This window comes from Lycium barbarum, chromosome 5, assembly GCF_019175385.1.
Source record: "Lycium barbarum isolate Lr01 chromosome 5, ASM1917538v2, whole genome shotgun sequence".
Lineage (NCBI taxonomy): Eukaryota > Viridiplantae > Streptophyta > Magnoliopsida > Solanales > Solanaceae > Lycium > Lycium barbarum.
Window position 1 is genome coordinate 141,511,101 of NC_083341.1, and position 27,049 is coordinate 141,538,149.

General features: G+C 37.4%; 3 protein-coding genes across 3 annotated transcripts in view; 1 reads left to right on the forward strand and 2 right to left on the reverse strand.

Moving 5' to 3' along the window:
- Window positions 1–2,838: 2,838 nt before the first annotated feature.
- LOC132642857 (pectinesterase inhibitor-like) lies at window positions 2,839–3,459 on the reverse strand. The gene has a single exon (XM_060359884.1). The coding sequence runs from the start codon at window positions 3,449–3,451 to the stop codon at window positions 2,927–2,929; it is 525 nt and encodes a 174-aa protein (XP_060215867.1). The 5' UTR covers window positions 3,452–3,459; the 3' UTR covers window positions 2,839–2,926.
- A 2,861-nt stretch (window positions 3,460–6,320) lies between these two features.
- Window positions 6,321–13,492, forward strand: LOC132641964 (argininosuccinate synthase, chloroplastic-like). The gene is made up of 10 exons (XM_060359134.1): window positions 6,321–6,506; window positions 6,772–6,830; window positions 6,931–7,012; window positions 8,390–8,531; window positions 8,757–8,805; window positions 8,948–9,130; window positions 11,528–11,602; window positions 11,727–11,912; window positions 12,490–12,578; window positions 12,679–13,492. Exons 1-10 carry the CDS (start codon window positions 6,440–6,442, stop codon window positions 13,229–13,231), a joined length of 1,485 nt encoding a protein of 494 aa, XP_060215117.1. The 5' UTR covers window positions 6,321–6,439; the 3' UTR covers window positions 13,232–13,492.
- A 212-nt stretch (window positions 13,493–13,704) lies between these two features.
- The window catches only part of LOC132641966 (wall-associated receptor kinase 3-like), a 28,331-nt gene continuing 14,986 nt past the window's right edge, over window positions 13,705–27,049 (reverse strand). Inside the window, exons 2-3 of the mRNA XM_060359136.1 lie at window positions 15,555–15,611; window positions 13,705–13,976 (exon numbers count right to left, since the gene is read on the reverse strand). Of these exons, the coding sequence (XP_060215119.1) occupies window positions 13,936–13,976; window positions 15,555–15,611 (98 nt within the window). The 3' untranslated portion in view covers window positions 13,705–13,935. The remainder of the gene's footprint in view (window positions 13,977–15,554; window positions 15,612–27,049) is intronic.

The following is a 27,049-nucleotide window of genomic DNA, read 5'->3' on the forward strand; positions in this document are numbered from 1 at the left end:
ATTGAGTAAATTATACTTCTAATTAATGTCGTGAAGTTTATTGCAGTGTCAATATTATCATTGATGATTTTGTTTTAAGAAAAAATAAGGAGTTCTATATTACTAAAGATCCCCCCTCCTTTTAATTAAATCATGAAAACGTGGAATATGCACATTACCACCAAAGGATGTGGTGTAGTGGATGAGACTACTTCTCCCTCAACTGAGAAGTCTCGGGTTCAAGTCCTGGGTGTGGAAAAATCCTTAGTAAGGAACGCTCCCCCCAGAAATGGGTTCTATACGGCACGAATCCGAATATTGTCGAGCTTCAATGCGGGGGTACCGGGCACCGGATTGGAAACCAGAAAAAAGAATATGCACATTAAACTTTATAAAAAACGTTAATACCCTTCTTTTTCTACTGTTTTTTTTTTTTTTTTAATTCAGGTATTAGCTAGATTAATATGACAGAGCAAGGAAGTGTTAATATACGGAATTGAACTTTAGACTTCAGAGGGTCAAGAAATATTTTGCTGCATAGGAGATTTGCCTGGCAAGGAAAAGGAGGAAGAAATGGAGCCCTAGTTATTTATGACGATTAAAAGAGGTGACATATTTTTTTTAATAATTTTTAAAAGAAAAAAGGTAAAAATGCACATAAAAAATAAACTGGAAGAGAATTAAGTTGCGGCTTTTAGAATTTTTATTTTATTTATTTAGAGCATTTAAATAAGAGGATAAAACGCAAAACTCTAAAAAAATAGATAAATTCAAATCTTGAGACGGGTCATATATATTGATTCAATTGATATTATTGATACTTTGTGAATTGTGATGAGATATTTTATTTTTTTGTCTACATCATGTTCGAACTGATAAATTTAATTTATAAGATTATTTAAATAGCTCTTTCATGCATTACACTTTTATGACGCTTGCCTGGTGGTTGATGGGTACTTTTCAAGTACTCGATCAAGCTCATTTCTGAGTTGATACTTCGAAAATTTGAGTCTGATGCAAGGCGAGCCATGCAAAGTTAGAATTATGTTGCTTTTTCATTTTTGTCATTGAATTTATTATTCTCGAATACTTGAACATAATACGTGTGAACATGATTTCGATAACTCATGCAGAAAAAGTGTTCTTTTTGTTAGAACAATGGAAAAGGAAAAAAGTATGTCACATCAAATAAAAAGGAGCGAACTAATACAGAACATGATTACTACATTGCTAAAGTTCCTCTCTAGCATATCGTGCACATTAAAGAACATGTAAAAGTATGTAGTATGAGAGGATAAACTACCAAATTTAATCAGTGCATCTACAACAAAGTTTCCTTCCCTTAGATAGTGGACAATTGTAGCATTAAGTTTCTGAATTATTTGTTGCATATCTTCCATCTCTTCTTGTACTTCCCAGGGGATAGAACAATTGCCCTTAAACAAGTTGACTACAAGGAGTGAATCCATTTCTATAGGAGAAGGTTCTGTATGTGGTTAAATTCACACTAGTGTAAACCCTTAGAAACTGCCTTGACTTCAGTTGAATTATAAGGAAAAGAAATCAATTCCTTGAGCATAAGCCATAACAAGTTTCGAGTGCTTAAAAAGAGTTATGGATGCTTATTAAACCATAACAAACGATACAGTTTATTCAAACATTGTGTTCATTAATACAGTACAACAACATACTGTATCATACCATACTGTACATTAATGAACCACGCGAAACAACCATCCAAACAGAGGGTAAGGAAACACATTAGTGTGAATTATTCTTTTATTCAAAAGCGACAAAAATACCAAGTTGTAGTACTTTGGATAAGTTATTACTATGTGTTTTCACATATTTATTCTTTAGGCATGAATTATTTTCTTATTCGAAATAATTACAAAACTACCAAGTTATAGTCTCATGATGTAGTCAGTGGCGGAGCCAGGATTTTCATCCAGGGGGTTCAAAAATTTTAAAAGGTAAATATACGAAGAAGTCAGGGGGTTCAACATCTATTATATATACATAATAAAATAATTTTAATTTTGAAAATACACTGTAATTTTTCGCCGAGGGGGTTCGGATAACCCCCTGGACATATGCTGGCTCCGCCCCTGGATGTAGTACTTTGGATAAGTTATTGCTATGAATTAAAAATCACGTTTTTTCTTGAGGCATGAATTTTTCTTTTATTCCAGATTGACAAAACTATTATATCATCGTCATTTTCTTCTTCCTCTTCTTCTCTTCCTCTCTTCCTCTTCCCTCTTAATTTGTAAAGTCTCGTAAATTTTCATTATTAATTCGTGCTAAAAACGAGCTTAAGAGAGTAATTTAATTTGCCTTGAAGATGTTGTTGACCCACACGAGGATAACAAAATCACGGGAACACTTGAATATAATTGTGACACAAATTGGATAACTGTTTGAAGCAAAGGCGAACACCTGAATATAATTATGACACAAATTGGATAAGTGTTTGATAAGAGGCGAATTCAGGATTTCAAGAGGCAGGCTGCTTAAAAATTCTTTTTTTTTTAAAAAAAAAAAGACGCAAAAGTTCATTTAGTTAGATTCAATCCCGTGACCATAAGGGATTAAACCCAGCACTTAAACAGTGCTCCACTCAGTGTTGTTTGATCATGTGTTCCTTTAATTTATATTAGAGATATTTTAAGAATTATATACATAATATATCGAGTTTAGTCAGATGACTATGGATTCACGTGATTCATTTTTTCTACATAAATTCGCAGGCGAGGCAGTGAACCGCCGCCAAGTCACCAACGGTTTGACTAAAAATATAGAAATACATAAGATCGTCTAGTCTGCCGTCAATAAAACAAACAAATTTAAGTGCTGGGAAATATAAATTTATGATTTATTAACTTTCATATTTTTCAAGTTGATTACAATACCTTGCATAAATCTATAAATTTTTATGTATCTAACCTTACAATAGATTGCTAATAACTAAAATAATACTAATAAGTCCTCGAAGCTTGTCACTAGCATCTTTGAGTTGGGGCGCTTCAGCAGGTGGTTCTGAAAAATTATCATCACAAGTAGAAGGACCATCCGAAGCAGCAGAAGCATGAATATTTAAACCGCCATAGTCTTTAGACTTCAAAAAAGCTGGCAATCCTCCAAGTTCATCAACGGCGTCATCGTAATTCTCCAAACACGAATCATATCGTGTCTTTAGTTTTGGATCTGTGGCCTGTTTAAGCAACTTATTAACAAGATCCTGTGTGGATTGTGCTTTCTTTAGTGATATGTCTATTGAGATAGTTGCAAGGCTTTTGAGATTTGCACATTTGGATCGAGGATCCGCTCTTAAAGCGGATAGACATATAGCGGGTTTTAGTGTTTTCGAGCAAACATCGTTAACCAGATCAGCTCTCACGCTTGTTGACATGGAGGAGATTAATAGTAGAGAAACTATCAGAAACAAGACAGAGTTATATGAGAGTGCCATTTTGTATATATGGTAAAATGTTTTTGTATCATAGTTTGTGATGTGATAAGCACTTTATATAGTTGTGTCTTCCATTTCAAAAAGGTATGGAATTAAAGCGTGCAGGCCTTTATAGTTTGGCCAATTCCATACACTTTCCCAACTTATTAGGCCTAATAGCATTTAAACAATTATTTTATATTTTGAGAGGAAAACGTTTAAATCGTTTACTACTATTTTCACGGAACTTGTTACTCCCTGCGTCCTAAGTTATGTGCCAAAGGTGAATTTTTGAATTCAAACTTCTAAACTTTGATCATAAATTCGGACATAGAAGTTTTAAGTTCTTTGAAATAAAATTTATATATTTAAAAATTATATAAATAGTATTATAATAAAGCACAATAATTTACAACTTAAAATATTTAAAAGAGATATCAAGAAATTCCAATTAAATTTTTTTTGATTGACTCTTAAAATTTCAACTGTGCCACATAAATTAAGACGGAGCGAGCATTAGGTAAGATCAACATAGCATGTCCAAGGAAACTGGATATTTTCAGGAACCTTTATTATTAGAGAATTTTTTTATGTTTAATTATTTGATATTCGGAACTCACAGATTCAATTAATTCAGATTTGCGTAACATTTGTTTATTTAAGGGAAGGCCCTCTCTTTGGAAAATTTCACCATTCTAAGGCTCAAGAATCTCGTTAATTTATTTCACCATATCACTTTATGATTTGGGACAAAAATAGCTTAATCCAATATAATGTAATTTATCATGCTCGTTTGATGATCGGATTTTCTTGGTGGACATTATTATTAACCTATTCGGGCAAAATAAAGAATAAGATTTTTGAAAATGACAGCCATATTTTGTCTACAACTGAACTCAAATCCTTCAATACTCCACCTAAAATAGTACTACTAATTCAAAAAAAAAAAAAAAAATCATACCACGTTTTGCTACACTTCTAAAATCATTTTATTTTAAAAATTATTTTTTCCAAAAGTGCTTTTAAAAAAAAAAGGACTTTTGGCGAAGAGCAATTTGTGTTTGCCAATATTTAAAAATCATTTTTGAGTAGCAATTAATGTTTAGCCAACATTTAAAAAAGTGCTTCTACGTGTATTTTTCTCAAAAGTGCTTTTGGGCAGAAGTTATTTTTTTAGCTTCTGAAAACTACTTCTGGTACACTCTCCAAAAGCATTTGTTTTCTGCCAAAAGCTTAGTCAAATACCTCACTTTTTTTTTATTTAAAGTAAGCACTTTTGAAAAAAAAAAAAAACTTGGCCAAACAGACTATAAACCCTAAAACCCATCTCTCTCTTTTACACGTGCAACTTGGGATACAGACAATGATTATGGCATAAATCGTGTGATTATTTCACCTCTTATTTGGTAGAAACAAGCAAATTTTAATATTGTTATATCACAATCACGTTTATTTTATACCTCTCTTTACATGAATAATAAATTTGGATATAATTTCATCATAAAATAACGTATCTATCGTTCTTCAAAGCTACCGTTCTACAAAGTGGTGGTTAGACCAACTATGTTGTATGGAGTGGAGTGTTGGCCAGTCAAAAACTCTCACGTTCAGAGATGAAAGTTGCGGAGATGCGGATGTTGCGATAGATGTGTGGACATACTAGGAGAGATATGATAATAAATGAAGATATCTGAGATAAGGTGGGAGTTGCCTCTATGGAGGATAAGATGCGGGAAGCGAGATTGAGATGGTTCGGGCATGTGCAGAGGCTCCAGTACGGAGGTGTGAGAGGCTGGCTATGGATGATTTTAGAAGAGGTAGAGGTAGGCAGAAGAAGTATCGGGGGAGAGGTGATTAGATAGGACATGACACAGGTCCGACTTACCGAAGACATAACCGTAGATAGGAGATTATAGAGGACACGAATTAGGGTAGAGGGTTAGTTAGTAGATGAATGTTTTTCTACTTATCCTTGCATACCGACAGTCGTAATATTACTCTTGTAAGCCCTTGTGTTTGATAGTAGTTTGCCATGTGTTATAATGCTTTGGATTGATTGTTTTTTTTCACTATATCGTCCTATTATCTTGAATTATTACTTATTATTATTATTGATGTTTTTTCATCTATTATTGAGCTGAGAGTCTATCGGAAACAACCTAACTACCCGTCAAAAGGTAGGGGTAAGGTCTGCATACACTCTACCATCCCCAGACCCCACTTGGTGGGATTATGCTAGGTATGTTGTTGTTTTAAAATTTAAAATTAAATTTAAAAAATAAACTAAAAGTTTATCCACATATATCGAGTATCAAAATAAAAAATAAATTATAGATTATAACCCGTATATTCATTTTTTTTGCTACAACAATAACATATTCAGTGTAATTTCACAAGTAAAATTTAGAAGGTAGGGTGTACATAAAGTCTCATAAATTAAATATCTACAAATATATAATAATCTCATAATTAGTTATTTTCATTATTATAATTCTCACATTATAATTCAGTATAACTTGCTCACATATCAAATCACTCTAATATTTTTTAGGAGAAATAATGTCGTAGCCCTTTACAAACTTGTTTTTAGTATTACGACTTTCTTACGACAGATCTTGATCTTTACGCATGAAAAAGATGTAAACAGATCACTTTTTTCGATTTCAAATAGGTCCCCATTCCTTATTTTGGACTTTCTTCCTTAAAAAAGGGGATCAATACTACTTTTCAGTCTGGAATTTTTTTGTCTCTCACAGTTTTTCCTTAAATAAATAGGAGTAGGTAGAAACGTTGCTTTATGTATATTCTTTTTTTGTTTTATTGTTTATGTTTATTTAAATAAAATAAAATCTTAATTATTTATTTATTTAAGGGTTCTTTTCCAAGTGTGACACCCTTAAACCAAACCTACTCTTTGCTCGCTGTTTTTCCCCTCATATACTCTTCTTCAGTTCTTTTCTTTTCTTTTCTTGAAAAGATTATCAATTTATAAACTAAAATACTACTCAAATGGCTCAAGTTCAAGCAATTTCTTCATGTTCTTCTATGGATCTTCTCTTCAAGGGCTCTATAAAAAGTATCATTTTTTTTTAATTTTTCACCTTTTTTTTTTTGGTGCTTGTGTTATTAAAAATGGTTTTAATCTTATAAAGATTGGTTTCTAAGCTATTAAAGTATCATTTTTTCAAATTTTTTTGGAGTTTGGTTTTTTGGAGCTATAAAAAGTATCAATTTTTTTCTACTTTTTTTTTTTTTTTTGGCTTTTGTGTTATTAAAAATGGTTTAAATCTTATAAAGATTGTTTTTTGGAGATATTTATGATGACAAATTTGCAAATGCAGGTACCCCTAGGATTCAAGATAAGTTTTGGTGTTCTAAAAAGTTGGATTCTTTACAAGAGGTGTTCTTGATATCCTTTTAATTTATTTGATGTGTTTTAATGTTTTTAGTTGAAATTTATACTGATGGGGTTTTGTTTTTTGTTGTTTTGGTTATTGCAGCTTGGTGTAAAAGCTAGTGAATTTAATGGTCTTGGGATTTCTCATAAAAGTTCTAGCTTTGCTTCACCTTGTGCCACTCATGGTATTTTTTACTAGCTTTTTATTTGGTTTCTTGATAGATTATAGGGATTTTTACATTGTATAACTGCCCATCAAATGTATATTTTGTGTATATTAATTGTAATGTACTAAAAATGTACATGTTTTAAACTAATAGTGTATGTTCTTTTGTAGATTTGGCTAGCGAATGTAATTATTTTTGGCCAACCGACTAAATGTGTAACTTGCCCTAGATTATATAGGTCTGAAACATGTCTGTTCACATGTGAGCTTGATTCTTTTTCTTGTCTTGGTTCAAGCATGTGGCGATATATTTATTGTTAATGGTTGGTGGTGAGTTTAGGTTTTAGGTCAAGATATTATATTATTTAACAGTTTTTAATGCTGTATGCATTTCTGGAGAGGCTCAATGACTTGTGCCAGTCGGTTTGAGTTGTAAGACCTTAAGTTATTGCTATTCTAAAGCAGTATTCTTTGTGAAAAATCTAATCTTTATAAGGAAATACCTCGTTTGACTACATTCATGTTCTTGTGAAGTTGGAAGTGTTTTTGTTCTGTTCGATATATCATATCGACTTCCAAGCACACATACTTTCCCAGTTTCCCAGCAATGAATCATTTCAGTCCAGCTAAAATAGGTGCTCATGCATGTAATTTTAGTGATTCTTGTTCTAACGCATTGGGCTATGGTCTTGATTAGCATTTCAATGTCTTTGTATACACCTATATTAGCATTTGAATTCTCTGTATATAATGGAATATAAGCAGCCTACATAAAGACCCTAATTAGCCATGGCAGAAAATGTTTTCCATGAGAAGTATTTTTTGTCATTTCTCAATGTTTGGTTGGATATAAAGTTGGAGGAATGTGATTGTGGTGGATGCTAGGGTAGGGTTGGGGCGTGGGAATATTGTTCGTTGATTTAATGTAGACATGTTAGTAGGAGTAGGATTTGAGTGGAAAACGACTTCTTTTAGTTGACTTCAGCTGTTTTTTCCTCTTAAAAGAAAATATTTTCAATAACTTCAGCAACCATAGAAAATAAAGAAAACATTTTACATAATGCCAAAATTATGTCCAGTATGTACTCTTTCAACATTTTACATAATGCTAAAATTGAAGTCAGTATGTTCTCTTTCCTTTTAAAATGCTTAACTGTTGTCATTTTTTAATATTGCTAGACGACTTTGAATGCTGTAGAAAGTTGAACTTTTCTGCAGACACTGCAGAGAATTACTATCGAACTCGGCCATGAGATTTTATATATTCCATTGAAAGCTCATTGTGCAAACCATTAGGGGTGCCATCAAATTGCCTGCCTGGTTATCTTTGCAATTTTGTTTGGTTGCTGATTTTCAGTGTATAGCATGATGATGAAAAATTACTCGAATATTGCAGCTATCCAGGCAGTCTTGGCCAATGAGAAAGAGACAACAAACTCCAGTGCTGTTGGGGAAAAACCTCTTCGCAAAAAATTGAACAAAGTGGTTCTAGCTTATAGTGGTGGCTTGGACACTTCAGTTATTGTACCTTGGCTAAGGTAGCTCCTTTCTGTTTTATTTTATTTTCCTTAACAATAGTTTTGGCTTAGGCCATGTTCCTTCTGTTAAATATAAATATCCATAATACTTAAAAAAAAAACCGTAATAATCAAAATAAAAGAATATGTTTCCAGAATAAGTGAACAATGTTGTTGCATGGTCTATATGCGATGTTTTCATCCCTTCGTCTATTTCTTAGTAATATTTTTTTTATCGTTTTGCAGGGAAAACTATGGCTGTGAAGTTGTCTGTTTCACTGCAGATGTTGGTCAAGTATGTTTTTCTCTCTAGTCACCTATTGGTTCTTTATGTTCTTGTTGAGAACAAATTATAGAATTGTAGTGCATAAAGAAGTCAAAGAGACAAGTTCCTTTTAGTAAGAACCTATGTGTGAGATGAATTATTTGTTTCGCAGGGGATTAAGGAATTGGAAGGCTTGGAAGCGAAGGCCAAAGCTAGTGGAGCTTGTCAATTAGTAGTGAAAGATTTGACGGAAGAATTTGTGAAAGATTACATATTTCCTTGCCTGCGTGCCGGTGCTATCTATGAAAGGAAATACTTGCTTGGGACATCAATGGCCCGCCCTGTTATTGCTAAGGTGAACTGTAACTCTTAAATAATAAATTGAACCTTTTTGGTCATTTTTCCCTTCACCTTCCTAGGAAAAGAGAGGGAAGAGAATCAGTTGGAGAAGTTCGTGCTTATTTTCCAACTAAATAGAGGTCTAACACAAGTTTAGTGATCACTCACGACTGTCTTAATCTCATTTTTGGTCTCTGGTCAGTTGTGCATTTTTATGCAAACAAGTTCCTAGATATTAGAATCATAATTAGTTTGTAGTACCCCAAGTAAATAGTCTAAGTTGTTTTGTGACAGACACTTTCTCTTGCATAATTCATTTTAAGTGGTAATGTTACCTAAAACACAAGCATAAAACAAAAGAACCAAGAAAAAGAGGAAAAATAAGAGTTGCACAGTCAGTTAGAAAAAATCACAAGTCCAACTGCTCTTTTCGTGAAAATTCATCTTGTGAGAGAATGATTTACAGCTTGTAGCTCTAGGGCCTTGATCTGTGATTCTTGGGATAGATTGAACTTGTGCAAGGATTCTATGTAATTATTACAATAATTGGACTAAGCGTGGTTTTCTTCCTCTCAGGCAACTTCTCAAGGATATTAAAATCAGAGGATCTTGGAGAAATCCCAAGATTAGGTGCTTCACTGGGTGTAGGTAGGCAATTAACAAACCTAGTCAGTTAATGAAGGTGTTGTATGCACAATAGTTGTGCATGCATTAAAGAGAGTCAAGATTTTGGAAAATATGCATCATATTGGAAAAATAATTGTCTATCTCTAGCCTCCAAGGGTGTGGCTTAGTGGTCAATGAAATGGGTTGAATACCATGAGGTCTCAGGTTCAAATCCCAACAACATAACCAGTGTAATCCCACCAGTGGGGTCTGGGGAGGGTGGTGTGTTCGCAGCCTTACCCCTACCTTGTGAAGGTAGAGAGGTTGTTTCCGATAGACCCTTGGGTCAAGTAAAGCATATCAAAATCAGTAAGAAAAGGAAATACAATAGTAAGAAGCCTGTAGAAAATAATGGAGATCAGGTTCAAATCCCAATAGAGACCAAGTACACTAGGTTATTTCTTCCCATCTGTCCTAGCCTTGGTGGACAAAGTTACCTGGTAATACAATAGTAAGAAGCCTGTAGAAAATAATGGAGAATCAGGTTCAAATCCCAATAAAGACTAAGTACACTAGGTTATTTCTTCCCATCGGTCCTAGCCTTGGTGGACAAAGTTACCTAGTACCTGTTGCTGGTGAGAAGTGGAAGTATCCCGTGGAATTAGTCGAGGTGCGCGCAAGCTGGCCCATCCACCACAGTTATCAAAACAATCAATAATATGTCCCTCTCTGGGTCACTTTAACTTTTCTTGACATTGGAGTTTGTAGAAAGAAGATGGGGCTGTTTCTTGACTTTTGGCAGTAGGTTGTTTGCCTGGAAGATGTAAACTGCACCCTAAATGAATTTCCTCTGGTTGGATTCAGGTTTGCCTCTCAAAATGCGACCTGACTGTATGAGAGGAAACATTTCTTTTGGGGGAATGTTATAGGAAGCTGTGGCTGTTTGTTGCTGGCTCCTTCAAAATTAACTGAGAAGGGTTCAACAAATTTTTTATAGGATCCAAGCAATATAGTCTGGAGACATATGCAGCACCCACGGTGAATTTCCTCTGGTTGAGTTCAGGTTGACCTCTCTGAAGAACCTGTCTATAAAGGAGGAAATATTAACTTTGGTAGACATAGTTGCGTTCTTTTCTGGTGCGAAATGCTTCTGCAATCGCATTCTCTGAAGAACTATCTTTTCTGGTTGGTCTTTCATCTACATAATTGCCTGACCTGCAGGCTGCAGAGAAACAAATAGTTTATTAACGTGTGTGGGAGAAGGCTGAAACAGCCGAGTCATGGAAGAATAAAATCGGAAACTGAAATTCTTATAATTATAAAAGGGTCAAGGAAATCAAAGGTAAGTCCAAAATGGAGAGATTAAACTTGCATTTGCAGGAATTCTGATGAAGTCATTTTTGTTTCTTCATGATTCTTGTTTGGTTATGAAAATTTCTTTTGGTGCATTTGTGAACTTTACATGTGTGCTGAAGTCATTTTTGTTTCTTCATGATTCGTGTTTGGTTATGAAAATTTCTTTTGGTGCATTTGTGAACTTTACATGTGTGCTACTAGTTTCTTTTCTTTCCCTATATTAAATGTGTTCTGTTGTCAAGCTTTTATTATCAGCACGGGCATCTTCACTATGCATAATTGGTGGGGCCAAACTTTTCGTGTTCATATATTTGTCCACTAAAACATGCCTACTAACAGTCCAGTAAGGAAGCAGATATAACAATTGATAAAATGAATGTCCGCTTTTAGCATTGTTTGCTCTCGTTGCCTTACATTCGTTTCGGACTCTGAAATTAACTGATAATTGCAGGCAATGGTTGATGTCGCCAGAGAGGTTGGAGCTGATGCTGTTTCTCATGGATGCACAGGGAAGGGAAATGATCAGGTATTATCCTGGATCTTCTTTTAACTTTTCTATGACAATTTATCAGATCATCTACTCTTCAGCATCATCTTAAACCTATTTTTCTGAGCCCAGGGCACTCAACTATGCTTCTTTACCACTACAGGTCCGTTTTGAGCTGACATTCTTTGCTCTGAATCCCGAACTTAGTGTTGTTGCCCCTTGGAGGGAATGGGAAATTACAGGAAGAGAGGATGCTATTGAATATGCTAAGAAGCACAACGTACCAGTTCCCGTGACAAAAAAATCTATCTATAGCAGAGACAGAAACTTGTGGCACCTTAGTCATGAGGTAATATTAGTTTGTTTTCTACTTTTGTAGCTTGTGATACTCATTTATTAATGCTGATCGTTCTATATCCAATTACTTGGATGAGAAGTATTGGAACTTCTTTCATCTCCTGTTTTTTCCGTTTTGTTCTTGTCGAATATCGAATTTGTCTCAACTTGAGCATCATGCTTTTCCTTCATTGCTCTTGTAACTATTTTCTTTTCACTAGGAACTTTGACCAAACGAACAATCTGATCTTTCCTTGGACCAGTAGCATATTTAATGTGTGAAACAGAGTTCTATAAAGGGTACTAGTCTTAATTGAGAATTCTATAGGACTATCATGATTGGTAAATGAATCACATACAAGATGAATCTCTTCTCTTTATAAACTTCAGTGATTTCTTTAGTAAACAAGGAGATATTCTGGAAGACACCAACCTAGGTCATGGGCCTTCCTGATTGCCCATTGACCCTATTCAGGTAAGTTTAAAGAAAAATGTTGAAGTATTCAGGTAAGTTTAAAGAAAAATGTTGAAGTATGGCTATGTGAATAACTGATTATACCCGTAAAACTCATTTCAAATTGGTATTGAAGGGAGATATTCTGGAGGACCCTGCAAATGAGCCAATGAAGGATATGTATATGATGTCAGTTGATCCCCAAGATGCACCTGATCAACCTGAGTAAGAATCTTTTGTTTCTTTTTTCCTTATTTATTCCAGTAGTAAGGTAAGATCTGATGCATTTCTTTCCGCACTTGCAAAACTACTTCTAATTGTGCAGGTATGTGAACATTGGAATAGTTGCTGGTATTCCTGTTTCAGTAAATGGAAAGGAACTCTCTCCCGCAACTCTTCTTTCTGAGCTAAATGAAATTGGTGGAAGACATGGAATTGGACGAATAGACATGGTTGAGAATCGGCTCGTTGGGATGAAGAGCCGTGGAGTTTATGAAACCCCTGGAGGAACTATCCTTTTCAAAGCTGTGCAAGAACTCGAGTCTCTTACACTTGATCGTGAAACAATCCAAGTCAAGGATTCTCTTGCCCTAAAATATGCCGAGTTAGTTTATGCTGGCAGGTGGTTTGATCCGCTTCGCGAGTCAATGGATGCTTTCATGGAGAATATTACCAAGACTACAACGGGTTCAGTTACTCTCAAACTATACAAAGGATCAGTTTCAGTGACAGGTCGTCAGAGTCCTCATAGTTTGTACCGACAAGATATCTCATCATTTGAGAGTGGGGATATCTACAATCAGGCCGATGCTGCAGGATTCATACGGTTGTACGGGCTTCCAATGAGGGTTAGGGCAATGCTTAAAAAGGGTCTTTAAATTTGGTGTAGTGTTGACAGTTCCATCGAAGGGTCAGTAGAATCTTGTATTACGTAGTTTTTATTACTCCGGAGGCTAGTTTGTCGTTCAGATTGTTTTGCAGAAATTTAATATTTGAAAGTCCGTTAGGAAAAATTGTCTTGCAGTTTTGCTTTTCCCCCTTCGATTATCTTCTTCCATTTCTAGATGGTTAAACCAGTACTCTGTAGATGGGACATGACATTTGCCTCTTCAACCTTTTATTTGTGTTTGATTGCTAAATCTTGTTTGATTGATTGACTAGAACAACAAAATGTGGCAAGACTGCTCCAGGGTTTTTGTTCAGTGGTAAAAACGCAGCGCGTGACGTGTGACTTCACGAGTTTGAATCTTGTCAGGGACAAAATGTTGATATTAAATGGAGAAGGGTCGAGGGGCAGACTTTATCATCTATCGAGTTTCAAATTGTGTGCTAGCTGGCCAAGAAGAAAAAATGTAACAAGACTTGAACATGTAATTAGTAAACACAAAATATTCTTAATGTTAAGAAGCCATTAAATTCATATTAAGAAGCTACAATAATCTAATTACAGAGCCAAATCCAGGCTTCTGATCAATTAAGTAGTTTTCAGTCTAATCTTGGTATAAATGAATTCCAGAGAATATATATGGACTGTTTGCACTTTCATTCATGGTCCTGAAACTAAAACAAGATCCCCTTTGCCTTACATGAAAAGCATCATCATCATCCAAAGGAATAAGATTCCTGACAAAAAAAAGAAAAAAAAGAAACAGTCAAATCTTCTGAAATCTGTTAATGGAATTTAGTGTGTGAAGCTCCACCATGGGTTGAACAGAAAAGGTTCAATAATGTGAAACCGCTGCAAAGACAACCTAGCAACCTGCCCAGAGCCAACTACATTGTAATAACACCGGGAGGAGGAACAATCAGGATCTCGCATATGACAGTTGTTAGAACAAACTCCAAATCCAAGATCGAGAGAGGCCCGAAAGCCCTCAAAGAATGGAAACGGTAGCCTTTCCGTTGACTCTCCATTTGAAGCTCTCTATGCACGGGGTTGGGGAGAGGGCACGAGAGTCTATTGTGTGCTGTCTTACCCTGCATTTCTGCACCAAGACTGACTCTCCATTCTCTTAATAAATAATGCTTAGACACATCTATATTACATGTGAGTGGTGGGGATTAGTGTTGATTTCTTCCATGTTTTACTTTAAACATTTGATTTCAGAAGCACCTACCAAAACTGCTATGATAAGTATTGCGTGGGGCGTGGGGGTGGGGTTATGATTATTTTTATCTTTTAGGATAAATAACAACTAAATTTCACTTTACCCCTAACATTTAAGAGTTGAGAAACGATACACTCTCCATATATTGAATGAGAATGATAACCCTCTTATGTAATATTTTCCGGTGAAAATTTGCTTTTTTTTAATAAGATTTTTTTTCTTTCTTAGAATTAAATTACAAAAATATATAACTCTTATTATTGTCCCATTCACATATTCCGTCGAAAATAATGTACTTATCTTTTAGAATATAACAACTACTTGGAATAATTTGTTAATAAATTTCAAGCTATGTGGCATTCGTTTTATCAATAATTTTTCATACCATAAGTTAATAATAAATGTTGTATCAATAATTTTTCTTAATTTTAATTGGTTGGATGTAATTCGTGTTTAAAGATTTAGAGTTTTTGGAAAAAGATTGCATGAACTAAAATTTGAAAATTTGTTGGTTTTCTCTTAAAGAGCTATGCTATTTAGGAAATCTTTCGGACATACCTTTATTTAGGACATATATAAATCTCATTCAACGTGTGCATTTTTATGCCAAATTACAAATTTTGGTACAATTCTACTCTCCATACCAATTGATATGAGAATTTGACCAGATGCGGAGTTTTAAAAAAGAATTCTTAAAATTTGTGATCTGAAATAAATTATAGGATATATGTATGACTGACTATAAATCATCTTATTAATAGTGAAATAAAAATATTAAAATTATTTTACTCCCTCCGGTTCAAAATACTAGTTCACTTAATCTTTAACACATCTTTTAAGAAAATACTAGCTCTTAGCGAGAAAAAGATCTTTACTAAAAAAAATCTCATAAAAAAATATTATATAAGGAGTTATCGTTTTAATATTTTTAATATGTGTAGGGATATCTTTTTTCATCCGGTAAAGTGGAATTGAGACACAAAAAAGTTATGCAAAACGACAATTGTCAGCAAACATTTTCAACTAAAGAAGACTTTTTGTCCAAAAAGTTTACTCTAGGACAAAGGAAACTAAAAAAAGGCTTTGCCTTTACCTCCACCGCTCATTTCTGTTTGAATCTTGTGTCTCCATGTCCCACTCGAAGCATATCCTGAACACATCACAACACATATAGTCTAGCATTCAGACTACAAGAACTTAAAAGCTTTTGACACATGCGTTTATCCCAAATTTGAATAATCAATTAAATTTATGAGTGAGGTATATAATATGTGATTGAACTTTAATCTATTTTGGTTGAGAAAAAATGGAGTAGGATCAGCTATGAACAATCTAAATAGTAATCGATGATTTATACTAAATGTGTATGCCAATATATTGAGTATCGTTTGATTGAACAAATCTAAAGAGGAACACAATAAATCCGGACCAAAATCAAATATTAAGAGGGAGAGATTTATATATTTTGCTATTACAAATGTTCTAGAACTCAAGAAGTCAACCCTTGAAAGTAAGATAATGCCCCATATTTATAGCTTTGCCTTATGGGCTTCTTACAACATAAGCCCTTTGAATTAAAGAAAAACCCTAAAAAGGATAAGGTTGGGTCATACGGTCTGACACCCGTACGATTGATAGTACAATAGGGCAGAACGGTATTGACGCGTGGCAATTGTGTAACGGATCACCCGGACCAACGGCCATGATCAGCTCGGCTACGGAGAAACCGGACCAAACGATGTCCTTCGCTTTCTTCGGATCAAGCACTCCTCCGGTCCCAAAATAAAGTCTTCATGCTTGTGCTTGTTTCTTTCTTTCCTCGGTCTCCAATCTTACCGGTCTAGCAGATATCCGATTTTTACCGTATACAGATAGTCCCCACACTTTTCGGCCGTAGTTTTATTGGTGTAACGGGAAGTGGATGAATCAAGAAATCGGTGGCTCCATTTGTCCTTTGTTATCTTTTTATTTTGGCGGGAACAGTTGCGTCACGTCCCTCTGTCATCGGCCATGTGTCTCATCCCGGATGGTCGGCTCTGACAACCGCCGTAACGCACGTCGTTTCAAGTCATTTCTCATTAATTATGAGACACGTGGCATCCCCCGGTTGGCTGGGGTTTGAAACCGCCTCGATCCCATATCTATATAACGCCGTTTTCCTCTTCATTTTTACATTTTACCTTTTTCATTTCACTTATTCTCTGCTTTTACTTCTTCATCTCATCACTTCTAATCATCCTCCATATCAAAGATGTTGCTGATTCAACCATTTATCCCCTCTGATTCATCGCTTATATTACGTGAAAGGAAAAAACTCCGCCAACTTCTTCACTAACTGTTCTTGTTTTAGAGTGTGTTGCTGCTGCTTCCTTCTCATCCTTTACCATTTTGAATTCTTTCTTGACTGTTCCTTTACTCCATTTTTTAACTTCTTTTTCGAATTCATCCAATCTCCCTTTCCATATTTTCAACTGTCTGCCAACACCGAAACCACCTCCCATGATGTTCCCTTGGTTTCTTCTCAAGGAACCGAGCCAACCTCTCAACCCAAGGGGAAGGTCACATTCGAACCCACTGCTTTGGACATTGTACCGTCCAAACCTAATTACAACAAAGATTTCGAGGTCGAGAAACCTTCTCTGGTTTCCGACAGAGAGTTTGACGTAAGGCGGTATCCCTCGTCCATTACTAGGGACAAACTCGATTTAGTCCGGACCGATTGCGGATGGGATAATCGTCCGGTTCACATTTTCGCCCCCGGACCAAATGAGTCAGTCACCGACCATCGGGAGGATTTTTGTATGTTTATACTTATCCCTTCACCCCCAAGCTCGACCCCCCGATCGATCCGGTCATTTTAGATATGTGCTGGACTTACAACGTTACCCTGGCCCAGATTGGTCCGATAGTTTGGAGGACCGTGGCTTGCCTCCGGTTGTTGGCCAATAATACGAAAAAAGAGTTCACGCTGGCCCATTTCATACGGCTATACTCCCCGAGGTTGTTCCGGGGCGGTGTAATAAAACTCGCTAAGCGTAGTCGGAATCCGAATTTTTCAAAAATGGATGAAGACAGAGACCGGGGCTGGTTGGAGCGTTATGTCCAGGTGAGGATCGAGGACATTATTCCGGCCAGTAACATGCCTTTTCCGGAGCAGTGGAATGATAATCGTAAGTCCAGTTCTTCTAATAATTGCTTTTGAATGTTTTGTCAAACTCCAGTTCTTCCCTATTCTTACTACTTGTCCTCTTATTTATACTAGCCGTGGGTTGGATACCTCCGGCTGTCCGGAAGCTCAACGAATGAGTTACTGCTCTCCTCAGCCAACATACCCACGACGATCGGACATGGGGACTCCTTTCTCGTGGCCGATGGGTCACTCAAAACCACGGTAATACTTTGCTTCTATTGGTATTCCTGACATTTTTCTACCTCTTATTTGTGTAACATCTTCAGCTTTCAGGCTTGCCCAAGGGTTCTGTGGACCCGAGACCGGAATCAGTAGCTGAACCGGTTGCGTTGGCACCTGAGTTCGACTCAGCGGGTATATCCCGTATCCTTGCTGCCGCCAACAAAAGAAAAAAGCCCTCAGACAAAAGGCAGAAACCGAAGAAAAGGGCAAGGAGCGTCGTTAGGACTTTAAGGGATGAAACAGAGCCCGAGCTGTAGCACCCCCACCCCCTTTGGGAGGACACCCTTACGAAACAAAAGGCAATTTTACACTTACATCGTTTAGAAGGAACTTACGCCAAAAGATATTCACAAATATATTTAATAGCGGAAAAAGGCCCATGCGGAAAAATTTGGAAGTACGACATTTTTTTTTTGTGCGCTCCGAAAAATTTCTTAGATAAAATACAATATCAGAGTACCATTTTAAAATAGTAATTCCCTTCTCAAATAGTCAACACCCTTAAGAACTTTGCATTGAACTTTTATTTCCAAATCGACAACATTGCGGGTCCATACGATACACAAAACCCAAACTAGAGATTTTCACAAAACTAATATCATCCTTTGTACAGACAAAATGCAAATTCAGTATATGACATGACTTGGGTTAAAAACACACCCTAAAATAGCAAAACCAATCACCAAGTTTAAGTTACAAGCACATGGTCTTGTTTTCCACAAGCCTTCAAAATTTCATACATAAGTGTCACACATGTATCATGTACAAGTCCCCAAAAGGTTTACAAAAACTAAATGCATATGCACATGTGATCTTCACTAAGGCTCCCAAAAGTATACTCCAAATGGTCATCTTCATATCTCATCTCGCACATTACCTACGATAGAAAACAACTATCGCTAAGCATAAAACTTAGTGGTGTATAAACTTTGGGCTTGGAGCCATTAAATTCTCCAATTCCCTTGTTCGCTGTAGGTGACTCAATAAGGTAACAATAAGCCCAAGTGCACAAGTATATCAAAGTATCGAATACAAACCTTGGAGCGTTTCAAAATATCATTACTAATATACTAAGGCTCAAGTATCAAGAAAGCTTATAATTCAATTCGAGAGAATTGTCAAATAATCGATTTCGCCCAATATGTACGTCATGCCATCACACTAAGCACAATCAATATCAAGACGGGCCGAAGCCCCGAAATCAAGAAGGACCGAAGCCCATATCAAGAAGGGTCGTCGCCCAATATCAAGAGAATCAAGAACCATGTTGAAAGTGTCTTTCCACTCGTACTAAAAAATGGACGAAAATCCATCGTCAAGACGAAATGTAAATCCAAAGTCAAGATGGGCAAGATCCGAATCGAGGGGCATGCCAATATCGATGACAAGTCACCGTAACAAGAAGGACAAAGTCCCAACAAGAATGCCAAATGATCAAGAAATTCGTACAAGTGGGCGATTTAGCGAAAGTTTTGCAATACTTGAGATAATAATCATACCATAATATAAGACGAAGAGTAAGGAAACAACCCATCAAGATACTTCAAACTTTCAGAAAATAAAATATTTCAAGTTCATGTTTATACACGAACCTTGGCGTTTTACCACACAACAAGTTCTACCACAACTCGAGGAGTTCAAATCATCTACGCCATAGACCGACCAAAGTCCACTTCGTCAGATAATTCCTTTTAGCTTGTACAAGAGCATATATACCTTAAATACACAATCAAATATCTACTTAAATTCAAAAGTCCCAGCACATCACAACTAAACACGAAATCAACGAAAATCAGCCCAAACTATCAAAACAGAAATTCTGGACAGCGCTACTGTCTTGTATTGTTGCTCAGTTTCGAAGGGGTAAATGGAAAAACTGGAATTTGTGTCCTCAATGAAAGTTGTAGATATATGTCTTAGGGTCTCATAGAAATTCGAATCTCTCCTACAGAAATTTTGTACAAAAAGATATGCTCAAAATACTAACAGCAATCCATGTAGGATGTTCAAAATAGAAATCTGGACAGCACCTCCCCCTGAACTTCATCACCCCTTTTCGAGTAGCTAAAGGCAAAACTGGGTTTTACGGCCTGAATTAAAGTTTTAGGTCTATGAAATAGATTTCCAGAACATCTTGAAGCACTCAAAATGGAGCTGTATACAAGGAGTTATGCTAAAAACACTAACAGCAGTCCCAATCCAAAAACGGGTTTGTATACAATATCTTCATACACTTTATTCTCCCAAATTCAAGAACAAAAACTTATCAACAACATCAATAACAATATCAATAATTATTATACATCATAACTCCATTAATTCCACCCATTTAAATCCAACAAAACATCCCCCAATCCATAAATTGCAATAAGGCCACAAACGAGTTTATAATGCTATTTTCTCCGTTCTAATCCGTTAAAACTCCAAATAAACACTTTAATAACATAAAATAAATCTTATACATACCTTAGCAGTAGTTCAACCAAGAAAATATCCTTCCCCAAGGTCAATATTTAGCTTAAAATGACGATAACAACTCGTACTACACGTTTCTCTTCACGGGCTTTGGGATTCGGAGCTCAGATTTTGATCAAATCTTGGTTTTTTTTCTCTCTACTCTCTTCTCTCTCTTTCTCTAGGAGGTTCTGGATATTCTTTGATCTGAAAATGGGGAATGGAGCTGAAAATATCCCTTAATGGGCTAAGGAGTTGGGCCTGACCTGACTTGGAATCGGGTTGGGCCGAATTTTGATGTTCAGCTTGACCGTTCTGCATTAAAATGTCCATAACTCTTTATCCAAATGTCACCTATAAGCCCATAATATATGGTTGGAAAGGTATTTCAATTATCTACAACTTTAATTTTATGAGTTTTCCCAAATTCCCAAATTCGGATGGGGTTACGACCTCCCGAAGTCAGATCGCCCGAAACATAACTAATTTTTTTTTTTCCTTCTAAAAAAATTTTGAGGTGCTACTTTCAAAAAAGAAAATTTTGGGGTGTTACTGTTATATCCCGCATTTTCAGAGCATGAGCGTGACACGTGCTTCCTCAAAAAAATTGACAATCATGTTGTTGCTACATAATTTAAAATCACGTTGATAGTGTTGTATCCCGTATTTTTGAACGTCGGATTATTTGTAAGCTGAGGTGGGGCCCACACGTCAAGATTTTTTTTTGGAACATGTGAAAAGTTATATGAATCACATATGTAAAGTTAAACACAACTCATGAAGGACCCTTGGGCCAAATCAAAGTGGGAGCCCTCCAAACGAATATTTTTAAGAAAACGTTTTCGGGTGACCTGACTTCGAGGGGAAAAAAAGGTATTATAAGTTTGGAATTTGGAAAAATACCAAGAAATAGAAGTTGTAGATAATTGAAGTAGATTTCCTACCATTGGTCGTGGGTTCCCAAGTAACGTCGGTACAAGGCGATATGGACGTTTTAAGGTCGAAAGGTCAGTGGGCTAGGCCCAACTCGGGCCCAACCGGGTTAGGCCCATGACCCATGTTATTTAAGTGATATTTCAGCCTTTCCTTCTTCATTTTAAGACCTGGAGCAACCAGAAAATTCTGGAGAGATAGAGAAAAAAGGCCTTGGAGAAGAAAAACCAATTTTGACCAAAATCCGAGCCTCGAATCCCGAAGCCCATGAAGGGAAAACTTTTGTACGCTGCGTTGTCTTCAATTTGAGCTAAAAATCAACCAAGGAGGAGGGTGATAACGTGGTGGCTGAATTCTTAAGGTATGGATAAGGTTCCTTTTAATTGCTAACAAGTTTATTTAAAGTTTTAACGGATTAGAACGGGAAAATAGCGATATAAATTCGTCCGTTGGCATTGTGAATTATGGAATGAGATTTGAAGAGAATTTTTGATGAAAATAAATGTAGTTAACTTGTAGAATGTGGAGGATGTTGTTATTGATGTTATTTAGTATCTTGATTGTGGTTGTTGTAGATTCTATACTAAAAATAAAGATTTGATGGTTTGAAAGAAAGTTGTAATTGTTGAAGGGATGTTGAAGAAGTCAATGTGACATTAGTATGAATTCTTATATTGTATGGATAATAATGTTAACATGTAAATTTGTTGGTGTAGTTTGTGAATTTGGAAGGAAAGAAAATGTGTTGTCATTGTTATTGTTGCAGCTTGAGGAGTTTTCGGGTGAATTATGGATTTTGGTGGATTTTTTGCATATTTTGTAGAATGATATGAAATACTTTCGAATTGTATTTGAATGATCTTAAATTAGTAAATGAATATGAAAACGTTGATATTGGTTTGAAAGTGTGAAGTTGGAGTAGAAGTTGTTGCATTATGTAGAAAGGAAGACTACTTATGTTAGAATGTGTTTTGTATTGATTGTTGGTGTTGTTGGTATTGCTGTGGGTGTTGTTGTTGACATTTTGGCCGAGTTAAATTCTCGGGGATGTTGAATTTATAGGGGAGATGCTGCCCAAATATTTGTAGACAAGTATGGATTTAAGATTTGATTTCTAAAGGCTTATAGTTAACATTTGGTAATTGTAATTGTAGATTTTGGAGGAAACGGGATTTGAGTTTGGACAAACGTAAAAGGCAAATAAGGTATGTAAAGCTTTACCTTTCCTTCTTTTGGCATGTCTTAGACTTAATAGGTTTGGATACGAGCCTCGGGGACAACTCTATCTCTAGAAATCCGAGTTTGAATTTACCTCTTTTTCATTCAATAGAATTGAATTAAGTACTTCATGCCTTGTTGAGACAATTGCCTAAACATCTATAATTTGCCCAAACAGAACCGGATTACACTAAAACCTTCATAAGTGGCTCCATAAAGTTTTATGTACGTAATTTGGGTGCGCCACCTCAGTTGACCCGAGGTGGGCCCACTATTCCAAATTTTCTCCTTTTGTGCTATTAATTTGTTTTCAAGCAAATATTTAAAGGAAATCTCTAGTTATTGTTCCGTCTACTAAAAGGTAATTGTTTTAATTATTCCATTAAGTCCTACGATATATTTGACATGTACAAACGATCTCAAAAGGTTTTGTTTTGACATAATCTATCGGAATATCCGAAAGGTACGTACTGCGACCCTCGCCTAATTTCTTTTCTAAATGACCTATTGTTGGGACTATTCTATCGAGTCTTCGTAAATGTTTTATGATGCATATAGTTTCTCACTACTCTACTCGTGGATGCCTCAATGCTTCCTTCACTGAGCCCGGGCCAGGATATGTTATCACGCGTATTCCACTGCATTGTTCGCCGTGCCTCGATGTGAGGGGACAGGTATACATGTACATGGGTTGTGAAGTATGCCGTGCCATGTACACATATTCTGATATATGATGATATGATATGATATGGCCATCTGATATGTTTGATATGTGCACATTCTGATATGATATGATATGCTACGGAGCTATTCCCTACTCTGGAGTTATGCTGTGTTGTGGCGCCAGTGACGGGGTGGCGACCACGTTTTATCCACCGTGTCCCATAATGGGGCCGGATATGGCATATGTTCTGACATGCATTACCTGTGTTCTGGGAGTAAGCATTTTAATATTCCGGTTATTGCACTTATTTTTCTGTATTCCCTGCTCAGATTATGATTCTGTTTATTGTATCTCATGCTTTACATACTCAGTACCTATTCCGTACTGACCCCCTTTCTTCGGGGGCTGCGTTTCATGCCGCGCAGGTACACCCAGATAATGTAGAGTTATTGTAGAGGATGTTCCAGCAGAGTTGGCAAGCTCCATTTGTCCCTGGAGTGCTGCCGAGTCAGAGTTTGTATGCTATGTTTTTTTCTGGATTGATGTTAGAGACTTTGCAGACAGAGTCGTGGGTATAGTATGTCAGTTGTGTAAGCGGCTTCATCAGCCGATATGTCATTCTGTACTATGTATTAAATTTTATATATGATCACAGATTCTGTTTGATTTGGATAGCATCGGAAAGAATATTTTGAGAATTTATTATGTATTTTATCTTTATTTGATTTAAAAGCCTAATAAGATTTTGTGTGTCCCGAAAGTCAGTGGGTTCGATCGGCTCCGGATGTGGGGCCAGGTGCCCATCACACCCTAGTGGAATTGGGGTGTGACTGTTACACGAGGGTATCACCGTTTCATCACTTCCTTCAGCCGGGGAAGGACTTTCAGCTCCGGCATTACACACTGGTGGGGAAGAAATTCATTACCTGACTCCTCTAAGGTCGATTGAATTCGTTGATATTTCAGGTGATGCTTCTTCCGAAGAAACCCCCTGCAAAGGACAAGAAGATCGGGGAAGGCACCTGCTGCCGAAGCTGGTTAAAGAACTGAGCCGGTCCCCGAGATCGAAGTTCCAACAGCCTTTGGCCCACTGCCCGACTATGAGACCGCTGCAACTCCGGAGATCCTTGTCTTTGCCGAAGTTGCCGGGGCCGCTCCGAGTTCTCCAACTCCGGCTTCAAGGTCGGATGAGTTTGATGACATGTTCTCGGACACTCCTCCTGCAACCGGCGAAGCTGCTGGCTTCAGACATCTCCCAATCCCTCGAGCCACGAGGGCAGCCAGCCGGACCACTGAGACTGGAGCTAGCGATATCCTGGTGCGTGTCTTCCCGACCCCAAGCGTGGAACCCCGGAGGACCAGATCGGCCGTAATCACCGTTCCCGAGGATTGTAGCTTTTTGTCTCGCCCGGTGGGAGTAGCAAGCTACCTTAGTCCGCTCATCTCGGACAAATGGAAGATGAATGGAGTCCCATGACAGTGTCTCATTAACGAGGGCATGCACGCGGGCAATCAAGTAAGTTAATCAGTCCATCCTTTGCATAATTCATTGAGAATTTTAGTTTCTCGCGTATCCGAGTTTTAACTTGCTTCTTTTACAGAGTGTGGTGCTTGTTAACGAAGTCTTCGTCCATGCTCAGCAAGAGGTTGACGATCTCAAGGGCCAACTGGATTCCCAAGGTCGACAAACGGAGAAGTTTCTGCACCTTTTACGGGTGAAGGAGGATGAGCTGAACCGAGCAGTTACTCTTTCTAACCTCCAACCCCTCGATGCGACGAAGGCCGAAAACCTTCGGTTAAAGGATGAGCTGTCCGAGTTGGTTGAAAAGAACGGGCTTCTAGAAGCGGACAAAGTCGGCCTTAGCCAGGACAATATTCGTTTTTCCTCAAGGCTTGGTGAGCTCGAAACCACCATCTCTCAACTCCGGGGGGAGCTGGATTCGGTCAAGTTCGATGCTTTGAGCATGGCCGAGAGGCATCGGTTGCTCGAATCTGAGAGTGCCCGGTACAAAGAGCGGATGAGGGTGTTTGAGGAGAAGGCTGAGAAAAGGGCCCGGATATGCGATGAGCTAAAAACCGAGCTCGAGGAGACAGTTGATGCTAATGACCTTCTTAAGGCCGAGCTCGAGTCGGCCACTCAAATCTAAAAGGTCCTCGAAGAAGATCGGGATGATCTGGTGGCAAAGTTAGCCCAGGCCGAGGCCGATTTGGCAGAAACCCTTAAGAGTGAGGAGGTTGCCGAGGCTCATACTACTATTGCTGTGGAGTACGAAAAGTGGAAGTCTCAAAGGATCACCCTTGAGCAAGCCGGACATGGCTTCGCGGATCTTTCGGCCTTGATACTCGAAGATAAAAGGGTCAAGGAAGAGGCTAAGGGAGCCCTCGGGACTGACTCCAACGACTCCGAGCGGACAGTTTCCGAGCACTCCGGAACCAGCCATACCGGATAGACCACGGCCTATACTTAGCCTTTTGTTTTTTGCCTTTGTAAGGGTTTCCGATGTAAAAACCTTTGTATAAATAGAACATGCATTTTTCTTGATTTTCTTTATTCTTTTGTTTGAATGTTAGTTATGACTTTTGCCCCAATTGTCGGTCCGTTTTAAGGACAAGCAGACTCGGAGTCATTATTCCGCACTTTGCCTGAATTTTGGCTTTTTCTCTTCGTCCGATACATTTTGTCCCGGAATTTGATCGAGTTTTTACCCGTGGGACTTATCTTATATTTTGTGAATTCAGACGTCTCTGAATCACTATAGGCATTTTTAGGGACACTATTTTTTTTAGGGCCGATGTTTTTCGGACACCTGGATCCCAGCCTTAGCAAAATATGATATAGCAGTCGCCACTCGAGGGAGTTTAAAGACTTTGGCTCGGTTAATTGTGACCTTGTTGCCTTTGTCAAACTTTGGTCGTAGTGCCCGAAATAGGGTATATGAATGAATTAATGTCGAAATACGGCGATAATCACCGGGGTAGGGTGTTTTAGCAGACATCCGAAATACCGTAATCCGAACTTTCGATAATTTTTGTATTACAGGTATTTGTACATACATGATATGAGAATTTTGTTGCCTTCTGCTTTTGCCGCAACAAATACTAAATGGACACGATTCATTCCGATCGTTTGGTCTTTACATCGAAACCTAATGCAGAAGGTCCGGTCTTGGTTTTGCCGTAGCAAATACTGAGTGGACATGATTCATTCTGATCGTTTGGTCCTTACATCGAAACCTAATATAGAAGGTCCGGTTTTGATTTGTTGAGCTCCTCCGTTTTCCACTAATCGGGGTAAACCTCGATGTGGGTACAATAGTCCCCTAGTGCTTGTCCGAGCTGCAAGGTCGGACAAGCGCTATTGAGCCCCCACTCGTAGGCCGTGGCCCCGTTTTTTCGGGCGTTTGTCCTTGTCTTTGTCAAGTAACATGTTGTACTTGTTGCCTCATTAAAAATCTTGTCGGAAAACCCATTTTGGGACAAAACCGTACTAAGGAAAAGAGTGCAACACGTGTTTTCAGACCTAGATTCTAACTTTATCCGGTACGTGACTTCCTGCAATAAAGAAAAGGGTTAATAATAAAACACGAGGTGCCCATACCTTAGCAGTAGTATCTCTTCAAATAGGCCACATTCCAGTTATTGCGCAACCGTTGTCCATCCATGGATTCTAGCTGATACGATCCTTTGCCCGTTACCTCGGTTATCTTGTACGGTCCCTCCCAGTTCGGACCTGGTTTTCCTTCGTTGGGATTCTTGGTGTTCAAGGTAACTTTCCGAAGCATCAAGTCCCCAACTTGGAAATGTCGAAAATTGGCTCTCCGATTATAGTATCTTTCCATTCTCTGCTTCTGGGCTGCAATATGGACCAACGCGTTTTCGCGAAGTTTATCGTGAGATCGAGTTTTAC

Coding starts and splice junctions, on each gene's coding strand:
- LOC132641964 (XM_060359134.1), top strand. CDS start 6,440: ATGGCTCAAGTTCAAGCAATTTCTTCATGTTCTTCTATGGATCTTCTC. Junction 7,013..8,389: donor TTCACCTTGTGCCACTCATG/GTATTTTTTACT, acceptor CGAATATTGCAG/CTATCCAGGCAGTCTTGGCC. Junction 11,913..12,489: donor TGTGGCACCTTAGTCATGAG/GTAATATTAGTT, acceptor TTGGTATTGAAG/GGAGATATTCTGGAGGACCC.
- LOC132642857 (XM_060359884.1), bottom strand. CDS start 3,451: ATGGCACTCTCATATAACTCTGTCTTGTTTCTGATAGTTTCTCTACTA.